At 37.8% G+C, this 23,240-nt stretch overlaps 3 protein-coding genes across 3 annotated transcripts; 2 read left to right on the forward strand and 1 right to left on the reverse strand.

Annotated features, from left to right (window-relative positions):
* Positions 1-7,175: 7,175 nt before the first annotated feature.
* LOC103978899 (uncharacterized) lies at positions 7,176-13,539 on the forward strand. The gene is made up of 8 exons (XM_009394853.3): positions 7,176-7,465; positions 7,636-7,761; positions 7,885-8,074; positions 10,445-10,518; positions 11,756-11,905; positions 12,047-12,332; positions 12,410-12,643; positions 12,746-13,539. Exons 3-8 carry the CDS (start codon positions 7,928-7,930, stop codon positions 13,115-13,117), a joined length of 1,263 nt encoding a protein of 420 aa, XP_009393128.2. The 5' UTR covers positions 7,176-7,465; positions 7,636-7,761; positions 7,885-7,927; the 3' UTR covers positions 13,118-13,539.
* A 3,778-nt stretch (positions 13,540-17,317) lies between these two features.
* Positions 17,318-18,195, forward strand: LOC135608188 (uncharacterized). Its single transcript, XM_065100783.1, has 4 exons — positions 17,318-17,537; positions 17,610-17,734; positions 17,809-17,894; positions 17,978-18,195. Exons 1-4 carry the CDS (start codon positions 17,486-17,488, stop codon positions 18,093-18,095), a joined length of 381 nt encoding a protein of 126 aa, XP_064956855.1. The 5' UTR covers positions 17,318-17,485; the 3' UTR covers positions 18,096-18,195.
* A 944-nt stretch (positions 18,196-19,139) lies between these two features.
* On the reverse strand, positions 19,140-23,193 carry LOC103978897 (cathepsin B-like protease 3). Its single transcript, XM_009394851.2, has 11 exons — positions 22,900-23,193; positions 22,112-22,165; positions 21,923-22,003; positions 21,665-21,821; positions 21,524-21,528; positions 21,367-21,441; positions 21,152-21,277; positions 19,964-20,182; positions 19,678-19,791; positions 19,555-19,590; positions 19,140-19,464 (listed from the first exon to the last, which is right to left on the reverse strand). Exons 1-11 carry the CDS (start codon positions 22,972-22,974, stop codon positions 19,330-19,332), a joined length of 1,077 nt encoding a protein of 358 aa, XP_009393126.2. The 5' UTR covers positions 22,975-23,193; the 3' UTR covers positions 19,140-19,329.
* Positions 23,194-23,240: the final 47 nt, after the last annotated feature.

Below are 23,240 nucleotides of genomic sequence, written 5' to 3' on the forward strand. Positions count from 1 at the left end.
GTGGGACTAAATGATCTTATCACGCCCTATCTAAAATATTTTATTAGATGTTTTATAGTTAATATAAATATCATTAGTTATTCTCACATTCCTAAAAGCTCAATCAAACAAGCTCATTGTTTAGCGTTTTACGCTAGATCTAATGGATTATCTCTGACATGGATTAGTCACACACTTAATGACTTGTGTTCCATTTCCCCTTTTGTAAATTTTAATTTTATTTTAAATTAATTTACTAAAAATAATATTTTAGATATAAAATGATTGAATGAGATTTTATAATATTTTAGATTTCAAATCCTTATCCGAATAGATAGATATATCATAAACATACTAATTATTTAGGTATAAAATTTTTAAGATGATCTTTTAAATTCTTAATATTTGGTAAATGAATCTCGTATACTTTCATTGGATAATTATTTATTATAAAGTCATCGAGATAAATTTTAAATAATTGATCCTCGATTAGTGGGACTAATATATCATTAACATACCGATAGTTTATATATATATATATATATATATATATATATATATAATTTCAAAGGGGTAAATTAACAAATCACACGGCTTCTTAAGATATATAAATATATATGTATGATTGCGTCTATATTATATATATATATTGTTGGGTCCAGTCCATATGTGGGCTTGGACAAATTGGGCCTATTGAGCCCAAATCACTAATTAAGGTGAAGTAAGGCAAATTAGGGTATGCAGGAAAAGAAAAACGCAGAGCAGCGTGCAGCGTGCAGTGTACGTGTACAGTGAACAGCGACGACGTGCAGAGAGAAACAGAGAGAGAAAGTAAGGTTTCTGAGTTTTTCTACTTGACGATCGGTGGCCAAACGTTGTCAGTTTCGGCCCAAATTTTATGTGGAGAATCCTTGCAGCAAACTCTACAATCCTAACGGTGTTGATCTGCAGTTTACCCTCTCTAAGGTACTTTCCTGTGATATCTACTCTGTGAGACCTAGAATTCTCTTTGGAGGAGATCCACCTATGTGATGAAGATATGATATTCTTGAGCCAAGATCTATGTTCTTGATGTTATTCTGATCCTCTAGTTATTCTAGAGAAGACCTACTGTAAACCTGTTATCATCATTATTGATAGTGGAAGTTTGAGGTGGACTACGGTCCCGTGGTTTTTCCCACATTGGATTTTCCACGTTAAAAAGATTTGGTCTCACTGTGTGATTGATTTATTGCTCTATTGTTTATGCTGTGCTGATTGATATTAGCATTTGAATATCAAGTTGGTATTTTGATGAGGAACCTATTTTGATACACAAAGAGGGAAAGAATTATTCCGCATTAATAGGTTTCTTCCCAACAAGTGGTATCAGAGCATCAGGTTGTTTGGTGCTAGTTTTCTTGTGTGATTGAAATGGAGCAGTCAGATGGTATGATTAAATTGAACTCATCAAATTATTCCACTTTGAGGTGTCTGATGGAAGATTTGCTCTATTGCAAAGATTTGTATAAGCCTATCAAGGTTAAAGATAAATCTTCTATTATGGACGATGAAGAATGGGAAGTTCAACATAGAAAAGCTATTGCCTATATTAGAAGATGGATGGATATAAACTTGCATGAGCATATTTCAGATGAAACCAGAGCTGATGTTGTTTGGCAAAGGTTAGAAAATCTTTTTGCGAAAAAGACAGTGGGAAATAGAATTTCTCTCCTCAGAAGGCTTGTAAATTTGAAGTATAAAGATGGTGGTAACATTATTGAGCACATAAGCCTATTTCAGAGTCTTGCAAACAAGTTGGTTGCTATGAAAATGAATATAGATGATGAGATGCAGGGATTATTACTTCTCAGCTCTTTACCAAAAAGTTGGGAAACGTATGTGGTGACTATTTGTAACTCCACGCCAGAGGGGACTCTAACCATAGATATGGTTAAAGACAGTTTGCTAAATGAAGATGCAAGAAGGAAAGAACAGGGTGAATCTTCTTCTGATGCATTTGTTACTGAAAAACAAGAAAGACGTGGAAGAAGTCATAGCAGAAATCCATATGGTTATAGAGGAAGATCCAAGTCTAGAAGAGATATCAAATGTTTTCACTGTAACAGACTAGGTCACATGAAGAAAGAGTGTAGGTTTTGGAAGCGAGAACAAAATGAAATGAAGAAAAATGAAAAAGAGACCAATACAGTTGCTGCTGAAGGTAATATCACTATTGTCTGTGATGAAGGTTGTGTTAGCCTTGTAGCTCAGGACAGTAATTGGGTAATTGACTCTGGTGCTTCATTTCATGTTACTTCTCATGGTGATTTCTTTAGATCTTACATTGCTGGTGATTTTGGTAATGTCAGAATGGGAAACAATGGTACATCTAAGATTGTGGGTATTGGAGATATTTGCTTGGAGACCAGTATTGGGAGCAAATTGATACTTAAAGATGTAAGACATATTCCAGATATTCGTCTTAACTTGATATCTACAGGTAGACTTGATGATGAGGGCTTTGCACATTATTTTGGTGAAAGTAAATGAAAACTCACTAAAGGTTCTCTAATTGTGGCAAAAGGAAAGAAGATTAACTTTTTTTATGTCATGGAAGCTAAGCTACACAAAGGAGAGATTAATGCAATTCGAAAAGGTGAAAGTATAGATCTTTGGCATAAGAGGCTTGGACATATCAGCGAGAAGGGACTTCAAACTCTTGCTAGAAAGCAGTTCTTACCAGAGTTGCAAGGTACATCTCTTAAATCTTGTGATCATTGCTTAGTTGGAAAAACACATAGAGTTGCATTTCAGACATATCCATCATCTAGAAGATCTGATGTTATTGATTTAGTTCATACTGATGTTTGTACTATGCAAACTAGAACTCTTGGAGGTGCTCTTTATTTTGTTACTTTTATTGATGACCATTCTATAAAAGTGTGGGCTTTTGCTTTGAAATCTAAAGACCAGGTACTCGATGCTTTCAAGGAGTTTCATGTCAATGTTGAAAGAGAAACTGGCAGAAAGCTAAAGTGTGTTCGATCAGATAATGGTGGCGAGTACAGGGGTCCTTTTGAGAATTATTGCAGGTTCCATGGTATCAGGCTTGAGAAAACAGTTCCTAAAACTCCTCAGCAGAACGGTGTGGCAGAAAGGATAAACAGAACCATTGAAGAAAGAATTAGGTGTATGCTTTCCCACGCCAAGTTACCAAAGTCATTTTGGGGGGAGGCTATGAGAACTACAGTTGACCTGATAAATCTTTCTCCATCAGTTCCTCTGCAAGGTGATGTTCCAGAGAGAGTATGGAGAGGAAAAGATATATCTTATAATCATTTGAGAGTCTTTGGGTGTAAAGCATTTGTTCATATTCCCAAAGATGAGAGGTCCAAGCTTGATAATAAGGCAAAAACATGTATCTTCTTGGGATATGGTCATGAAGAGTTTGGGTACAGATTATGGGATCCAGTGAACAAGAAGATTATTAGAAGCAGAGATGTTGTGTTTCTTGAAGACCAATTGTTTGATGATGGTGATAATGTTGAGAAGCCAGAAACCTCTGTTTATATTCCTTGGAGTTTGGGTCCAGTTCCTTCACCTGTAGTTCATGATGATCATGGGGGAGATGAACAAGAAGATTGTGGTGAGAATACTAGTGATGATACACCTACAGTTGATGATGCTGAACCAACTGAACAGGCACCTCCACCACCAGTTGAGATTCCATTGAGAAGATCCACTAGAGAGCGACAACCCTCTACCAGATATCCTCCACATGAGTATGTTATGCTTACTGACGGGAGAGAGCCAGAAACTTACCAAGAAGCTATTCTACATGAGAATAAGAGTGAGTGGGTTAAAGCCATGCAAGAAGAGATGAGATCCTTACTTGAGAACCACACCTATGACTTGGTAAAGCTGCCGAAAGAGAAGAAAGCTCTCAAGAATAAGTGGGTTTATAAATTGAAGACTGAAAACAATAGCTCACAACAAAGATACAAGGCACGACTAGTTGTGAAAGGATTCAGTCAGAAGAAAGGTATTGACTTTGAAGAAATATTTTCTCCGGTTGTGAAAATGTCCTCTATCCGAGTTGTTCTTGGTTTGGCTGCCCGCTTGAATTTAGAAGTTGAGCAACTTGATGTAAAAACAGCATTTCTTCATGGTGACTTAGAAGAAGAAATTTACATGGAGCAACCAGAATGTTTCAAAGTCAAGGGAAAAGAAAATCTGGTATGTAAGCTTAGGAAAAGCTTATATGGACTCAAACAGGCACCTAGACAATGGTACAAGAAGTTTGATTCCTTTATGATGAGCCAAGGGTATGATAGAACCACATCTGATCATTGTGTGTTTATGAAGAAATTTTCAGATGATGATTTTATTATTTTACTGCTATATGTTGATGATATGTTGATTGTTGGCCATGATGTTGGAAAAATTGAAAAGCTTAAAAGAGAGCTAAGTAAGTCTTTTGCCATGAAAGACTTAGGATCGGTGAGACAAATACTTGGCATGAAGATTCTTCGTGATAGGAAGAAAAGGAAGATTTGGCTATCTCAGGAGACTTACATTAAAAAGGTTCTTGAAAGATTCAACATGAGTAAAGCCAAAGCAGTTTGTTCCCCACTTGCAGGTCATTTCAAGCTGAGTTCGAAACAATGTCCTACAAGTGAGAAAGAAAAAGAAGAAATATCCAGAGTGCCTTACTCATCTGCAGTAGGCAGTTTGATGTATGCTATGGTTTGTACTAGGCCAGATATAGCTCATGCAGTTGGAGTTATTAGCCGATTTCTCTCTAATCCTGGAAAGGAACATTGGGCAGCAGTGAAATGGATATTAAGATATCTAAGAGGTACTTCCAGGTTGTGTTTATGTTTTGGCAGTGATGAACCTGTGTTAGAAGGGTACACAGATGCAGACATGGCAGGTGATACTGATTCCAGGAAGTCCACTTCGGGATTCTTGATGACATTTGCAGGAGGAGCAGTCTCTTGGCAGTCTAAGTTACAGAAGTGTGTTGCTCTATCAACCACAGAAGCAGAATACATAGCAGTTACTGAAGCCTGTAAGGAAACTTTATGGATGAAAAAGTTTCTACAGGAATTGGGCTTGAAACAGGAAGTATATACTGTTTACTGTGACAGTCAGAGCGTCATTCACCTCTCCAAGAATTCAACATACCATTCTAGATCCAAGCATATTGATGTTAGATATCACTGGATTCGTGATGTGCTTGAGATGAAAGAATTACAGTTGGAAAAAGTGCATACCAATGAGAATGGTTCACATATGTTGACAAAGTCTTTGCCTAAGGAGAAGCTTGAAGCATGTAGGCGAAGAGCGGGCTTGGTACAGCCCACCATATGAGCTGGAGGGGGAGAATTGTTGGGTCCAGCCCATATGTGGGCTTGGACAAATTGGGCCTATTGAGCCCAAATCACTAATTAAGGTGAAGTAAGGCAAATTAGGGTATGCAGGGAAAAGAAAAACGCAGAGCAGCGTGCAGCGTGCTGTGTACGTGCACAGTGAACAGCGACGGCGTGCAGAGAGAAAAGAGGAGAGAGAAATAGAGAGAGAAAGTAAGGTTTCTGAGTTTTTCTGCTTGACGATCGGTGGCCAAACGTTGTCAGTTTCGGCCCAAATTTTATGTGGAGAATCCTTGCAGCAAACTCTACAATCCTAACGGTGTTGATCTGCAGTTTACCCTCTCTAAGGTACTTTCCTGCGATATCCACTCTGTGAGACCTAGAATTCTCTTTGGAGGAGATCCACCTATGTGATGAAGATATGGTATTCTTGAGCCAAGATCTATGTTCTTGATGTTATTCTGATCCTCTAGTTATTCTAAAGAAGACCTACTGTAAACCTGTTATCATCATTATTGATAGTGGAAGTTTGAGGTGGACTACGGTCCCGTGGTTTTTCCCACATTGGGTTTTCCACGTTAAAAAGATTTGGTCTCACTGTGTGATTGATTTATTGCTCTATTGTTTATGCTGTGCTGATTGATATTAGCATTTGAATATCAAGTTGGTATTTTGATGATGAACCTATTTTGATACACAAAGAGGGAAAGAATTATTCCGCATTAACATGTTTCTTCCCAACATATATATACTCGTTGTTGTAATAAATGACGTGAGTAAATATTTTATGAGAATATCACTTTTATTGTTCGAACCTAGAAACAAACCAAGTCGATTTAAAATTTATCAATAATTTATATATAAATGTATAGATTTCCTTCTATGAGTTGACCAAAATATTTAAATAAAATAATAAGTCCTAAATGTTCATCCGGTCTTGCCACTTCCTACTATTAGTATTAAAGCTAAATCTACTAGATTTACTGACTTATAATTTTGACTTCCATTCTTGCGCAGGATCACCGTCCATCAATGTGGTTGCAAATCTTGAGGTATAGGTACTGAATTAACTTCCTCAATAGGGAACTGGCTTTTTTATAAATTATTTTAATAATAAATTTTAAAAAAAATATTTTGAGCTTTCACTTTTTCTCCTAGAGTTTCGGATAAAAGATTACATCGAAAGGTTGATACGATGGTATGACAATGATGATGAGAGAGTGGACGAAGATGATGATGATATTATTATTGATGATAAAAGATAAAAGAGTGTCGTGAAGATTCTCCATGGATGAGATGAGGTAGTGGGCCAGGGTGAAGTGGTTGGCATGGGTGAAAACCTTGTTACCAAGGATGATCGCATGATCTATACACGTAAGTCTATGTAAATCTTTATTCGAACAAACATAATCATGGTGAGGTCGAGATAACAACGATAAGAGCATGATAACAATCAAGGGTAATCCTATTTTTGTAAAATAAGGGATTCTCTAAAAAAAAAAAAAAAGGAGTACTAGGTAGAAAAAAAAGAAACTTGAGATATTTTTTGAGAATTTATTATTTCTTATATATATCCTTATAAAGTTAGAAAATGACATATTTATTCTTATAAATCTACCTTCAAATATTAAAATCCTTTATATGCTTATCATCCTTGGTATGTATATGTGTTTCCAAAATTTGATAGATAGATAGATATATATATATATATATATATATATATATTAAAAGACTAAATATGAGGAATAAATATACGTATATATATATATTAAAAGACTAAATATGAGGAATAAATATACGTATAATTTTGTTGTTCCACGTTCATTCTTTCGCGGCAGGAGTCGTTGAATTCAAAAGGCGAAACCGTAACAACCAGGGTGAGGGCGAGAAAAGACATTATTGCGCTCCATTCGGTCATTCTGGTGGCGTGTACAGTGGGTTTCTTCGCCGTGGCGTCTTTCTCCTGCCCTCTTTCTTCTTCCCACTCCTCCCCTGGCCGTCATCGCCGGGCGTGGGAGGAGCCGCCTCCGGTCGCCCGTCGCCTCTCTTCCGCCTGAGAAAGAGGAAAGGCGGAGAATAAGAAAAAGAAGAAGCTCCTCTACCGCCGTCCCTTTCATCTCAACCCTAACGAGGTACTATCTTTTAACCCTAACGCTTCCATATATAGTCTGTCGATCACTTGCTCCTACTCCCCCGAGATTCCGCCCTCTCGCTCCGTCTCTCCTCGCCCAGGATCTGGTTTTGACTACAATCTGTTGGTGATCTTCCGACAATTGACCTCAAGATTCCCTTCTTTTGCTAGGCCTGGTTGGAGGACTCCGAAATATCGAAGGTCGTAGACCTTGTTCCATGAGTAGGGGCACCGGTGAGACTGCAAGGTTTACTTGAGAGAAGAAGTGCGACAAAGCCCAACTTGCAGACACTTGAGGTTCGATCGAGTTCCTGACACTGCCTGCAACTGTTATCTACTCATTTTTTTGTTTTTTTGTTCCGATCTGCTTGCTTGCTTTGAGCTTTGGTATGCTTTGGTTAGATTGGTCTACGTTTGCAGGTGGAGGAGGAGGGCAGGAATTTGTTTTGTTGTTTCTTCTTCCATGGCGCCCATTATTTTTGTTATAATCGCATTCCCATGTACGGTGGGAGCCACAGCACTGGCGATGCTTCACATATACAGGCACCTATTGAATTATACAGAACCTATCTTTCAGCGCTACATAGTTCGCATCATCTTCATGATACCGGTATGCTATTTTCTCCGTTGGTTCTTGGTTCCTGTTGTTGTTTTTGTCATCTCCTTGTTTGCTTGATTGTGCAAGTATACCATCAATCCATCATCGCATTTTGTTGCAATATTTACTATTTAGCTTAGAAACATGCTGGGTGATTCTGTTTAGAAATTATTATTCAGTATTTAAAAATTGCTAATGTTGCTACTTCCTCACCATTTTTTTTTCATACTCCTAATTTTTCGTGATCACATATTCTAGGGTTAATTACTTCATGGCTATAATGTTACCAATCATCAGTTGCATTTAAAATTAGAAAATCTATTGGGAATCTATAATGGATGTTTTAGTTTTTTGTGGATGGATGTCTATGGGTTCTTGATTTTAATTTCTTTATAGTATTTTGAATTTTAAGGGTTTACTTTGAGTACTTCTTATGGTTTCTTTAGTGTTAAATCATATGCCTCTGAGTTTCATGCTTTTCAGTATATTGTTTATTCTCTTCTAGATTTCTATCAGCTGATGTATGAACCTAAATTTCCATTGCATGTCCCAAACCAGTTATGTCTCATTCACAAAACAACACACAATAAGATTTAAAATGCAAGTTTGTATGGTACAAGCCCTTTTCTGAATTTATGCAGGCAAGGTACAGCATGACCTCAACTCACAAAACAGTTATGTCCCGTTCACAAAACGACACACAAGACGATTTGAAATTATGCGGGCGAGGTACAGCATGGCGTTAACTCTTTAAACTGCACCGAAACCCAAAAATATTTTATAAGCTAATTGTTAAACTAAAGGACCTTGATATTGCTTCTTATGAAAGACCAACAGAGACACCATTTAGAATTAGCAATTTGCTGAGAAATGGACCAGTAAAGCACAGGTCCTGGTACATTGGGACAAAGTTGAAACTTGTTTATTGGATATCTCTGACTAGTGAATAACCTATGCTTCAGTTGAAATCTATGATACATTATCTACTTTATTTGGAGAATATGCAAGATGATGTTGTAAAGTGTACATATATGGGGCACAAACAAGACCATCTGGCCTTGAGGATTCAAGTAAACTCTAAAGTTCGCTAAGATCCTGCTGTCCATCGCTACAAGCTACAAGCCCTATCATGACTCGGTTCAATGAGATAATTAATCAATTAACTTTTTTGAGCTTAAACTACTAATTCAAAATGATTAATCTCAAGGTAATATTTCTTTAGTTTAATAGTAGTATGCCCTCAAGATTATATTTTACAAATTTCCCCACTTAAAAGACTTGACATTAAGGACCAACGTAGTTTAGAATCAAACTATAGTATATTTGGGAATTATAATTTTCCATCATGTCTTTATGCATTTTGATATGAGACTATCTTTGGAAAATACAATTTTCTTCACTTTAAAGACTTGATATCCTCGTCAAGTACCAATATAGTTCAGAATTAAGCTCTAGAATGGTGCACGTGAGACCCAACCTAATGGTAGCTCCATGTTGTGATGTGTCCTATAGTCCCATCCATGGGTAACCCATTCTTAGTGGAGCCCCCACTATACCAAATAGTAGGTTAGCTTTGTCACTGCCTGTTATCACCTAACCCAATGAAGCAACTGACCCATTTACTTTGTTGATCGTAGCCCACTGATCCAAGATGCTTAAGCCTAGGTTAAGTTAATAGTATTACATTCATCGAGCTTTTATATACCAATTCAAGTCTTTGCCTAATTCTGATGTGATTGTACTGGTGGATTACAAGTGCAGAGTCTACTGAAGTGATGAGAATGCTGCATTTCTACCTGTGTAAAATGATAAATTGTGTCCAATGTGACATGGGTGGTATTGCTAAATTCTTAATAATTCTTGACTTCTTGGTTGTAGAAAAATGACTGAGAATGTTGCTTGCAATATTTACCATTCTTTGTCCATAGTTTTGTGTGCCTATCTGATATTTTATAATAAGAAGAATTATGTGTTTCTTAGTTAAAATGCTTACCCGAACTCTCATTGAATCCCACACCTTTTCTTTTCTTTTCAAGTGTTGGGAACACTTCGAGGGTCAATCCTTTTACTTCACTATGGTATAAGTTGTTTGTTTACTCATTTTCTTTTGGCTTATGTGCCTTGTTTATATTTTCATCTCCAATAAATAGTACCTGTCTGAAATCTTGCCTCTATTCTCCGACAAAAATAATTTTGGAGGATCAAAGTGGTTCAGTTAAATTAATTCAGTAATTTTCCTCAAGAAAAACAACAGAAGAATAAACTGATTTGATGGTTCTTGTTAGTGTTTCATTTATTCTATGCTCTGACATACAAATTCTGGTGTATGCATATACTAATTGCACAATTCCTTGCCTGATCAGCTTATACCTCTTTTGGCAGGTCTATGCACTGATGTCATTCTTGTCTCTCATCCTTAATGATCGATCAATATATTTTAATTCTATTCGAGAAGTGTAAGTATGTTTGTGATCGCTGTCATGCTAAATGTCTTGATCAAAATCAGTCAAACTTGCTCTGTATTACTGTGATTACATTTCTTTCGGTCTTAACATTTGTCAGTGACATGTACTCCACTGTCAAGATGACTAATAAGATAAATGGAGAAAACATATCCGCACACCTCAAAACGAAGGCGGTTTCATGTGTAGCATTTCGTCTGTAACCATCAACTACAATAGTTGCTTGTTTTAAATACAATATCGGACATTATAACATATGACTAAGCTTCTTATGGCTTGACTCTCTGTTTATGGTCAACTTGATGGTTCTTTGAGGTGCCTGTTGTTTCTGTTATAGATACATGAGATTGTGTAGGAAGATGTTTGGTAAGTTATTATTTTTCCTTTGATCAAGAAAAACTCATTTTTTCCCTGGATTGAATTGAGAGAAACCTCTTCTCATGAAATTAAGCCTTTTGCTTTGCTTTGCTTTGCTTTGCATGCTGGCAAAAGGAATGAGAGTAAAAGGAGGTTGATGGAGAGAGGTTTGCAAAACCTAACAAAGAGTGAGGGAGGGGGGAGATTTGTAAAACTTTAACAGAATCATTTATTAAACCCAGTTCAGTTGAGATTATTCTATTCTCGATGGCAAAAGTAGCATGTCTTCATTTAAATCAAAGCCATATTTTCTTCTTCAGCTTATTCTGAACCTTACCTCATGCTTTCAAAGTTGATAGTTATTTTTTCCAAGATTCACTGGTATGCCGAATTATGAGTTAGATTGTTTTAATCAACGGTTGGAATGGAATTGATTTAGATAAGGTGATAGTAAACAGAACCGCAGTTTAAGGAAGAGAATAAGAAGAAGTTCAGAAAGAAAATAGACTCCATATTTCTATCCTTTTTGGCTTGTTGGTATGTTTAGCTGCAAGTTTAGTTCGCCTGTTGTTCCTCACTACATCCTTTTTGACTTTTCAATATTGATCCAAGATTGTTAGTATCTGCCTGTGATTCCTATTCTGTCCGAGTAAAAATGTTCTGTACATGATAATTTGGATAAGAAAAAAAATAACAGTTGTGATTTTTCTTAATTTAGGGAAAGCTGTATTTTGATTATTGTGATTCCTTTTTAATGTTTCACTTGATATGTTCAGATTTTCTTTGAGAAGCATTAGTACAGATGGGACTCAAGGATCTGAAGTCTTTTTCAAGTTTGTCCAATAATTGTTCTAATAACAATTATGTGTTTCAGCTATGAAGCTTGGGTTATTTATAACTTCCTTTCGCTCTGCTTGGCATGGGTGGGAGGCCCAGGTGCTGTGGTTTTGAGTTTAAGTGGCCGATCTCTGAAGCCATCTTGGTACCTAATGACGTGCTGTTTACCTTCTATTCCCCTTGATGGGTCTGTTCTCTGAGAATCCCTTATCCTGTAATGATGGATTTAAAGTTTATCATATGAATCCCTTGTTGAAACACTTGTCACCAATGAATTCAATTAAGTCATATCTTTAGTTACTCATTTTTGAATGAACTTGTTAAACAGGCGTTTCATAAGAAAGTGCAAGCAAGGTGGTTTGCAGTTTGTGATCCTGAAGCCTATTCTAGTTGTGATAACCTTCATACTCTATGCAAAAGGGAAATATGAAGATGGAAATTTCAGTGTGGATCAAGCCTATCTTTACATCACAATAATCTACACAGTATCATATTCCATGGCGTTGTATGCTCTTGCTTTGTTCTATGTGGCATGTAAAGATTTGCTCCGGCCTTTCAACCCAGTTCCAAAGTTCATCATAATTAAATCTGTGGTTTTCCTCACATATTGGCAGGTATTTGTTTTACCGTAATTTATTGCTTGTTACCGTCTTTCTCTTTTAACAAAGGTATTAACCAATCTTTCATGCAGGGTGTCTTGGTTTTTCTCGCAGCCAAGTCTGGGTTCATAAAAAATTCAGAAGCAGCTGCGGAATTTCAGAACTTTGTGTTATGTGTTGAGATGCTTGCAGCAGCTGTTGGCCACTTGTATGCATTTCCATACAAGGAATATGCGGGTGCTAACATTGGTGGTTCTGGTGGTTTAAGGGGAAGCCTTGTTCATGCTTTGAAGTTCAACGATTTCTACCATGACACAGTTCATCAGGTGATCTCTCTTGTAAAGTAATTATTTCATCCTGTATTGAATTTAAGTAGCTTATTGTATGTTATCTGTTGATGATATTCTGATCAGTTTATCTTGACACAGTTCGCCCCTACTTATCATGATTATGTTCTGTACAACAACAATGAGGGTGATGAGGGAGCAAGAAAGTATCGATCACGAACCTTTGTGCCTACGGGGCAGGAGATGGATGCTGTGAGAAAGAACAAACATATGTACCCAGGGAAGTTGGATGATACACGGTTGTCTAGTGTTTCCACATCAAACTCAGGAAGCCCTGTGATTGCAAACAGATTGCAAGACCAAGTGGACTTGGAAGCAATCAAATCTTCATTGCTCAAAGACAGCTCTGCTGCTTCTGCACGACCATATGATTTTTCAGTATTGGCTGCTACTGATTTGTCAAATTACCCTGCCAAGGTTCCTCCTGCTGTTGATGACTCAAGCAAAAGGTAATCTTAAATTACTACTCATTTGGGCAATCAAAGTTGGAAGCCTTCAGCTGCACTCCACCGGAAGTGTGCATCTTTGTCTGCAAAACCGGAACATGCTGCACTGATTGCTTCAGTGAAACCGATGCTATATCGTACTTGATTCAATGGTGATCAGGATCGGTGATGTACCATCTTTTATTCGTGTCACTTATTTTTTAGTATGAACAGTGGTGATGGTGCCTGTTGATCAAACCATGTTTGCCTGCTACAATGCGTCAGTTTCTACCTACTAGCTCACTCACCTTTTTCTTTTTCTGAGCCAAGGTCAGAATAGCTTGTTGTTTGTTGTAATGACAGGATTTACTCAAATATGTGTTAACCTTGTACAAAATATCTGTTAAGTGTATGGCTATTCTTCAATCTATTAATTTTCTATTTCTCCTACGGGCCACTCGATGTTGTCGTTCATCTGCATCTCAGTTGAGACTGCCGATGGCTTCTTCCCACCACCATTTGCCGTGCACAGCTGACACCCGTGGCTCTATTTCGGATTCTCTAGGCTTTTCCTGTTAGTCAATGCTACATGTCTTTTATTGTCCGTTTCCTTCACTGACTGATTTCTCTCTGCTTCAAGGTTGGTGTGTGCAGGCGCAAACCACCAGAGCTCTCGAGAGGTGCTTGTTGTTGCCGCCCGAATCGCGTGGATTCGGGCTTTGCTTCTGATGGTATTTGTTGATTGTGCAGGTCTTCCGCGGAAGAAACACTCGATGCTTCTACATGGATATGCTGCGTTTGGTTCAGGTCTAAAATAATCTTACACCATGTTAATTGAATTCTATGTAATTATCAATGAATTTAATTCAATTTAATTTCCCTGTCTTTCCTGGTTTCTCTGCAGTGCTCTGACCCTGTCCCAAAGGCGTGCCACACTCTCCTCACTGGTTCTACCTGGGGTGGTTTTATGGTAAAGGAAATAACACCTCGCACCCACAAAGGAGCTCAGCAACTGAGCTAACATCGATCACTAAATGGGAATGAATAGATGACTGTTACATGATTCCAATCAATAATTGCTTCTGTACTGCCCAACCCCATCAGAATGCAAACAGCAGATGCAGGACATAATCACTACCATCTATGTTGGCCATCCCACCCACCTGGTTGGTTTATTTGTCGAAACCTTATCAGAAACCTGTATGCAGAGTACACTCCACACTCTACTATTGGCAGAACTCCTAATGGTGATTCTTTGGATGACAAAGAAAAGTCGCAGATTTTGCCGTCACTCGGTGGCTCTACCTTCTTGTCCTGAAGCTTGTGCTGGCATGGAGGCGCCAGAAATATCTACGATATGCTCCACAAAGGGTTGTCGGCACGCACGTCCATGCTAACAGGACCTTCTGCGTATAAAAGGCGTTGCTTTCTACCCCACTTCCAACTTTCCGTGGTTCCCCCAAATATGTAATATTATCTTCAGAACAGCAGCCATCATATATATATCCTGAGTGGATAAGAACGAAGAGTAAGATAAGTCGGAGAAGTCAACGAGTGAACCAAGCAAACAGTTAGTGGGCTAATCCTGCTCAGTTAGAGACAAGCATAGGCGTGAAAGAGACGCATTCGATGGACTGTCCGATACCCCACCCGATTGTTTTTAAGGGTAAATTCTCCAAATGAGAATCTCGCACAGTGTCATCATTTTCAAAATATTTTAAAAATTCTTTTAATTAAAAATATCTTTGTCCTATCGTCTATGCTTTCATCCCTTATCACTTACTTCTTCGCATTATCATTTTTCATGTATAGAGACGACATAGAGAATCCAACTATTGATATCCATCGATAACTCTAACATTAAAAGTGATGAATATAAGGTTTTTATCTTTTTTGTCGAAGGTAATAAAGACTTGACGACCCTCGTTATCTAAGACTTGAAGATATACTCATTTACGAGTAAAAACATAAAAGTAAAATAATTTTTTTATATATAAAAAGATATTTTATAGAGTTTTTTTATTATATAAATTAGGGTGTTATCTAAAAAATTATTAAAATTAAGAATTTTTTTTTCTCCATCGCCCTTGATATCTATAAGAAAAAGAAAAGAGGATACACAAACGCCCAGATTCAATGTCCATGGTGACGCCATACTAAATGTCCCATCACAAATAAAGAATTGTTCACCTACCGTAAGGGGTCCCCCATTAATGGAGCATTAGCATGATGGTTGAAAAAAGCATGTGGAGGCTTAGAAGAATCCACCTTAGGACGAAGCAATTTTGCCGTGATCTCCATTTTTAATCCACAAATATCATTTTAGTTCGGCAAAAAGATGTCAGCTGAGTTGTATAATAATATTTATTATACAAATTATTCTACCGGAAAATATATTGCGTTCGTCATTAAAAGAATATTAAATCCACCGATCGCATTTCTAAGGCATATTCGTAAAAGAATTATAGGAGGATAAATCGAGGTCGTTCCTCACAAGTGGATGACCAGAATTGACATGATTATTCCCTTCATATATGAAATGCATTATTAGATTATTGACATGATCATTCCAGATTTCATTATCCCCACCTAAACAAGTTTGAAGTGGACGAGTAGGTTAGGAATATATTTATGTGTAAGATGTAGATCGAAGAGAGGATAATAAATATTGAAAGGGTCATGCTGAGAGTGATCCGTAACTAGTATAAGTTTCTAAGTTGAATCGTTGCATTCATCTAAATTATAGATTATAATGTGAGGATATCCTCTTAAACTTGCAATCACATATTTAGGTAGATATTTCAAATCAGGATGACTATATATATATATATATATATATATATATATATATATATTAAAATTTTTATATTTATGAGAGTGAAATGTTTAACTTTATTTATCCTAATAACGAAAGATATAACATGTGTAAGAATGACACAATAAATAGAAAAATAATTTTAATATTTTAATTACATTTGCTTTTGTTATATTCTAATTAAAACTTTTTTTATTGACTATTGTGATGATCACAGATTGTGATACCGTTGGGATCACGAGTGATTATTGTGATGGTGGTCAACCTTGTCGATGTCGATCCAAACATCGACAATCAAAGTGAGGGTGACGATAATGGTGATGGTTTGATAATGATGATGGTCGATCTCGGGAATATGAGAAAAAAGAGAAAGAGCAACAGTGAGAGATGAGACAAACGGAGAGGAGGAATAGGACGGAGACGATAGTATCACGGGAGATAGAGTCGGTGTGGTTATCCTTCTCATGATACTATCGTCCCACAAGGGAGGAGGAAAAGGAGGGAGTGCAACGACGACATTATTTCTAGCTTATGTGACTTCTTAGGGGGGAAGAGGAGGGAAGAGTGACTATCTCCTCTCTCTTTGCCTCATCTTCCATCGTCACTTACCTCTTCTTCTTTCTCTCTAGCATCGTTCCTCCTCTTCCATCGCAGAATGACAGTGTCACGAGAACAATGGTCATGTCAATGCTATCTCCTATGACATTATCATATTCGTTCTCTTCGACTTCTCCTTTTGTCTCATCTCCTATCGTCTCTCTCTCATCTTCCTCGTATCCTCGATATTCACAATCTTCATCATCAACGATCGTTAGCTGCATGGCGACTATTACAATCTTAATCGTCAATATTTGAATATCGATAAAATCGACCACTGCTACAATAATCACCCATGACCTCTGACGATATCGTCATTAAACCATCGTAATAATCAACTAAAAAATTTTAATTTAAAAATAATAAATAAAAATAAAATTTTGATATTAAAATTATTTTTTTATTAATCATTTTTATATCGTTCTTACGTCGTATCTCTTTGGTAAAATAAAATATTTTACTTTTATAATTAGATTAAATATTTTATTTTTATAATTATGAAAAATTTAATATAAATTCTTTAATTTTAAAGATCGAAATGCTGAAGGGATTTAACCATAGCAGTAATAAATAATTAGCCCTTCTTCTTAGGTACGTACCGTAAGAGATCTCGAATCTTATTTGGCCCTCCTCTTGGATTTACTTTTACCTCCCTCGCACCCATCCGACGGCCGTGGCTGCCGGGCTTTACCGGACCGCGGACGGCATCGTTCACCGAATCTTGATCCGACGGAAAAAGAAAAGTAGATTTGGTGGCGGTCGCTCTCAATGGATTATTATTTCCATGCTTTTCCGAGGACGTACGAAAGCCGGTATGGATTTGCATCGCAGTTGTTTCATCCCCAATCCTGTGTGCTCTTATCCACAACCCACCCCACTCTCCATCTATATAGATGGACGACGGGACTTCACGCTCGTATTCCTCGAGTTTCTTGTGACATCAGTAGCAGAAAGGATTTGGAAGAAGAAGAAGAAGTAGTCGAGATGGGTTCTCTCATGGCCGGCTGGTCTTCGCCTGTTGTAGACCCAGAAAAAGGTAGAATCACAAGCTTTACATCTGTTCTCCTCCTCCTCCATTTACTGATGTGTTATGCTGCAACGCGCACAGCTCTGCTGAAGAGAAACAAGTCGCTGACGAAGGAAGAGATCGACAGCTTCTGGAGACTGCACAGGCCGACCAAAGAAGAGGAAGAAGACTTCCAAGCCAGTTTGAGCTCCCCGAGAACCCCTCAGGTGGCTTTCCTCTCATTCGATGCTGTTTCATCCTCCTTTGTTTCGCTTTTACTTAGCTTTGTGTGTGTCTGTAGGAGTCGGAAGGGCTGAGACTAAAGAAGACTGTCATGGGGTTTCCTGATAGCCCAGACATGGAGAAGCCTCCCAAGACCGGTGACTGGTAAGAAGAAGCCACCGTATACAACTCTTAAGTGCATACGTACATGAAGACTGATGATATGGTTTGGGGTTTTGCCGGAGCAGGTGGACGAGGAGCAACTGGGCGTTTCTGAATGAGCCACCTCGTGACGAGCTGAGCGATTCAGCTCACAAGTACACAGCTCAGTTCCATGTTGCTGACCTCGCCGTCAAGAAATCGTAGTTCATCGTGGTGTGAGAATTCTATACATGTATGTGTATATTTGTATGGATGACGCTGCGTGCTTCTACGGTGTGGTCAATTACTATGGGTTTTGCTGTGATTTTGGCCTCTATGAACAGCTTTTACGTGTGGGTCAACGCTAAGAAACTAAGCTAATATGGTCAGTCAGCCACCGATCAGCTTGATGGAAATTTATCATGTGATAGCAGATTTATTTTGCAGGTCGATGCTCGGAATACTCTTATTATTCCCCGTCTTGATTATTATTATTATTATTATTGATATTATTGCTTCTGTTTTGATTAAAGGAACATATAATTTTAAGTATCCAAGCTAATGAATGAATTCTGTTAGTTGGTATAGTAATAACATGTCGAACTCGAAGGAGTTGCATAGAGGAACTCGTTATTTACTGCAACTAAAGTGTATCTTTTGCTGTTTAATGCAAGAAAAAATATTTTTTTTTAAACCCAAAAGAAGCTATAATTATATATTATTTTTTATAATAAAAAAATAAAAAAATAATTTTAATATTTCAATTGATGATAACGAATAACATAGATCAAGAGAACAACGACAAAAGATGAGGATTATTTTGTTTGATACAGATACAATGGTCCTCACCTATCATTTTTTTTTTATCCATAATAATTATTCGTAGCTCCAACGATATCGTTGTTCATTACTATAAATTAAAATATTAAAATTATATATATATATATTAATAAATAAATATTTTATTTTTATAATTTTTTAAAAAAATTATATAATTTTTTAAAAAAATAAAAATTATGATACTAATAATGATATGTAATTATGGTGACGGCATCAGTGTCATGTTTGAGCGCACAGACTTCGCACCGATATCTAAGCATAGATTTCAATCACCAGACAGCTAAAAGCGCAGATCTGAATGTGCATTCATTTATTACCTTCGTGCTATTCGAAGCCAACTTGATTGCTTCATGGAGAAAGCAAGAGGAATAGCCTCAGATCTTTGCTTTCGAAGCTTTTACAGAGCACACTGAAGGTAGGACCATCAAATAACCGGTTCAATATTTAGCCATCTTAATCAGATTAACCAGAAATGATCACAGAACGAGATGAAATCATTCAGCAAAAGACCAACATCATCCCCTTCACCCAAGTAACCATATGACCTGTTGCTAGGTTTAAGGTTTGACATCTTGACAACATAGATAATAGGCGTCCTCGTTACAAGGAATATGTGAAACTAAGCACTGGCAGCGGCTTTTGGATCGCTGGTAGTATAATCTACGATCAAGTTCTTAGACGCGGGCATCCCAGCAACAACATCCTCTTCGATTCCACATTCGTTTGTGCCCCTTGAGATCTTGAAGTAACCATCCTGCACGAAACAGACAGATGTTGAGTCAGTCCATCAAACAGGCAAGAAGACTTCATGCAGTGTTTGCGGTGATTTGATCTTGATACATACATCACCCCAGCCTCGGTTCCACTGGTTTGCAAGAAGCTGCAGATTATTAGAGTAGACATAAGTCAGTAAGTGTTTAGTTGACTTCTTGGTAAGTCTAAGATGCTGAAGATTTTATCAACCAACCCAGTAGTCTTCACCCTCATCGCTACTCCCCCATCCGATCAGCTTTACGGCGTGGCCACCGATTTCATCACCTGTCAAATGCTTGTAGACTCCTGATTTATAGTGAGCAAAGTCCTAAGCACAAGGAAGATTTCACTTAAGTTAGCACAAAGTGTTATCTCTTTGACACCATCGTTTCATAAATATTGACAAACAGAGAAATGCCATGAGAATGTTGATGTGATACCATAAATTCTATCATTTCTGGATGAGTTGTGGCCTCGGCAAAAATTTAAATTTGACTTACCTCATAAACAGTAAAGCTGACTTCCACAGGACCATTTGTGTAGACCTCTGTCATGATAGCCGGTGGATCCGATTTTACTCTATAAGCGTTGACAGCGAAATGCTTAGACTCATCCCACAAGAGATTCTTAACTTGACACTTTTTTGCACATTGTGGGGTTGGATATAGAGGTACACAGCCTGGATGAGCACATCCAATGTCATCGAAATATGGGTCACACTGCAAGATTAAGTATTTTTAACTTTGTTAATCTTTAACATTCAAAAAGAGGAGCAATATAGATTAGATTTCAAGAAACAAGAAAAAAGAACAGTAGTGTTGAATGCAGTAAAAAGAAATTCAAGGGAACAGAAGCGTATATATTTCTTTTCGTTCTTCCTATCAAATTCATCATACTCATAGGGCAAAACTCCCCAGCCTTTCCAGAAGTTCCAGACGAGGTACCATCTTTTAATATTCTTCAGCCATGACGAGGCGAAAAACCAACTCTTGACAAATTCTCTAGGTTTGTTCAATCTAGATCGACATGTTCAACCAAACGTTGTTGTCCTTGTTGTCCTTTCATTAAAAATCCCACAGAAGTTGACATCATATTTGGCTACTCTCCTAGTCTCTTGAGCCGAAGTATCAATCCTTGATACCATTCCGTATTAAAATTCAATAGCTTCATTTTCTGCATCTAACAACCACATTATGTTCCAATTCTGACTGCTCTTCGGTGTTTGGCATCATTGATCGGCGCAAGAAAATGAAAATTCTGTTACATTTATACTTGTGCTACTCTGTGACCAACTACTCTTCCAACTCTGCTTCCTAGACAAAGTATCTCATCTATTCATTTCATTTTTAATTGCTCGTGGATCAATTTGACACATCATCAAGCTTTTAGGACTAATTTTATTTTGTTTAAACTCCAGAACTTATCTAACATGACTTTTTGGTAGCACACGGCTTGACAGTGGACAACAAGAAAGTAAATTAGAAGGTAACTTGCTCCTGCCAACTTATGACATTATGCTGTGATGCTCCACATGCCAATACTAAACTACTGAAGAGCTCATACCAGACTCCTGCACATCAACCACTGCTAATGCCTAAAGGTACCTTTACATAAATAAAGCAAAGAAGAAATTGCATGATTTGTAGAAAATTTGCAAGAGTCGGATTGACTATATTGTCATGAATTACCTCATCAGTGACGACGCCATTCTCGACAAAGTACCGCCACGCACGTATGGGGTACCCTCCATCACAGCCGTCTCCACACATGAACCCACAGCAGGATAAAAGGTCGTTGACGGACAGAGAAATGTTCTGTAAACAAAGAAAACATAGGTAAGTTATGTTGGTCATTTTCATGAAAAAAATGATTTTAACCTTCAGAAACGCCGAGCAGGCCTTACCATGCCAAAGTGAACGCAGAAACGATCGGAAAGTGATTCTACAGCACCAAAAGCCCAACATGAACCACAGTGCCCCTGCTCATCATGAACAAGTTAAATACCTTAGGGTGTGCCTCAATAGTTAAATGCTGGAGATGAGCTAAATCAACCAGCTTACCTGATCTGTTGACCAAATTGATCAATGACCCATCAACATAGTTGGCACGCAATTAAAAGGGTTAGTCTTCCATGAAGGTCAAAATGCGCTTCCATCAATAACAACAACAAAAAGAAAGTAATGGAAGTTGAGGCAGCTGACCAAGTATTCTTCCAATTGTGCTACACTGAGGCCAAGCCGTCCTTGCATCAAATTGCTTCGGAAGCTTTAAAGATTTTGTATAAGTTTTTGTAGGAATATCCATCACCTCATTGTGAGGCATTGGTTTCACCCCAAGAATATGCTTGAACTGACCAATCTACAAAAGAAAAATGAAAAAGGGAAAGTAATTAATTAGGCACATATGGTCAGAAGTAATTAATCAAATCTGAATGATTGAAATTAGGTCTGGAGCCTCACTGTATAATTTTCGAAACGGGAGTTCATGGACGCTTTCCATCCAGCATTAGGGTTAGCATTAATCTTTTGAATAATTGAATTCTGTGTCATGTAAATACTATCATCATCAGCAAAGAGAAGAAGAAGAAATTTCCATATAAAACACAGAGTTGTTCATTTTCTTTACTGAACAAAGAGATGAAGCAACACCTGAAGTATCATTGAATCTGTCCTGAGTCGAGGCATTGGTTTTACTGCAAAGACCTGTACAGATATATATATACATATTTTTGAAGTCAAAGTCAGAGGATAATTTTAGTTTCATGATTACTAAAGCAAAAATACAAGGTGAAGAATCATTGGTGCTAATCAACAAAAACAACACAAGAAAGAACTATTATAAAAAATGCAGAGTCGGTGTACAAGCAGATCGAACAAAAAGATGAAGTTGTGAGGTTAGAATTACAACGCCTAAGCCCATAGCCACATCTCCTCTCACGATCGACAGAAGTTCTAATGCATAAACACAAAGATAGCGGTTGTCTGCAGCGACATATATGTTACTATTCTTCGGTATCCCCAATCTAGAGGGTCCAGGCCCACAATCTCTTGAAGAAGAAGTCTTGATCATTCCATGGTGAAAGTCTTGTCATTTTCCTTTCCCACCTTTGAAACTAAAATATCCCGTCTCTAAAAATTCCGGAAAACACTCCATTTGAGGTGCACTTCCACTCGTTTAAAAGCATAGATTGATTAGGTAGGTTTCATGTAGAGATAACTTCTCATCCGTAGAGTAATTGGGAAAAGGTAATCGGTTGGTATGATTCATTCTTGTGAATGATTCCGGTGTTCCGACACGATCTGTCGAGGAGGATGCAGAACCGCTAGGGCGGCGGATGGTGGTCTCGATCGGGTTGGTGATTAGGGGCAAAGATATTCGCCATGGCCCAGATCGTAACTAAAATGCAAGGGTTGATTTAAGAGAAAGAGAAGCTAACCTGCTGCGGCGGATGAAGCGCCGAGGCTAAAGCGATGACAAGAAGAAGTAGGGACAAGGGGCACGGGGACGCCATTACTTTCTCCTCCGCTTCCTCCTCCCCCTCTTCCGACGACGAGGGGAGACGGGACGGTGAAGAGTAGCGGATGAGGAGGATGAGTTACTTGCGGTTTCTATACGTGCATATATTGACGGCGGAAGGTGGCCTTAAGGTCGTTGGCGTCTGCGGAAGGAATCCGTCCCATCCATTATTCGTCGAGGAGTGACGTCGATGAGGCTCGGAAATAGGAGCAGCAAATAATGATAATAATAACAATAAACAAAAAGACAGTAATAATAGTA

Source organism: Musa acuminata, chromosome BXJ2-3 (genome assembly GCF_036884655.1).
Source record: "Musa acuminata AAA Group cultivar baxijiao chromosome BXJ2-3, Cavendish_Baxijiao_AAA, whole genome shotgun sequence".
In the NCBI taxonomy this organism is placed as follows: domain Eukaryota; kingdom Viridiplantae; phylum Streptophyta; class Magnoliopsida; order Zingiberales; family Musaceae; genus Musa; species Musa acuminata.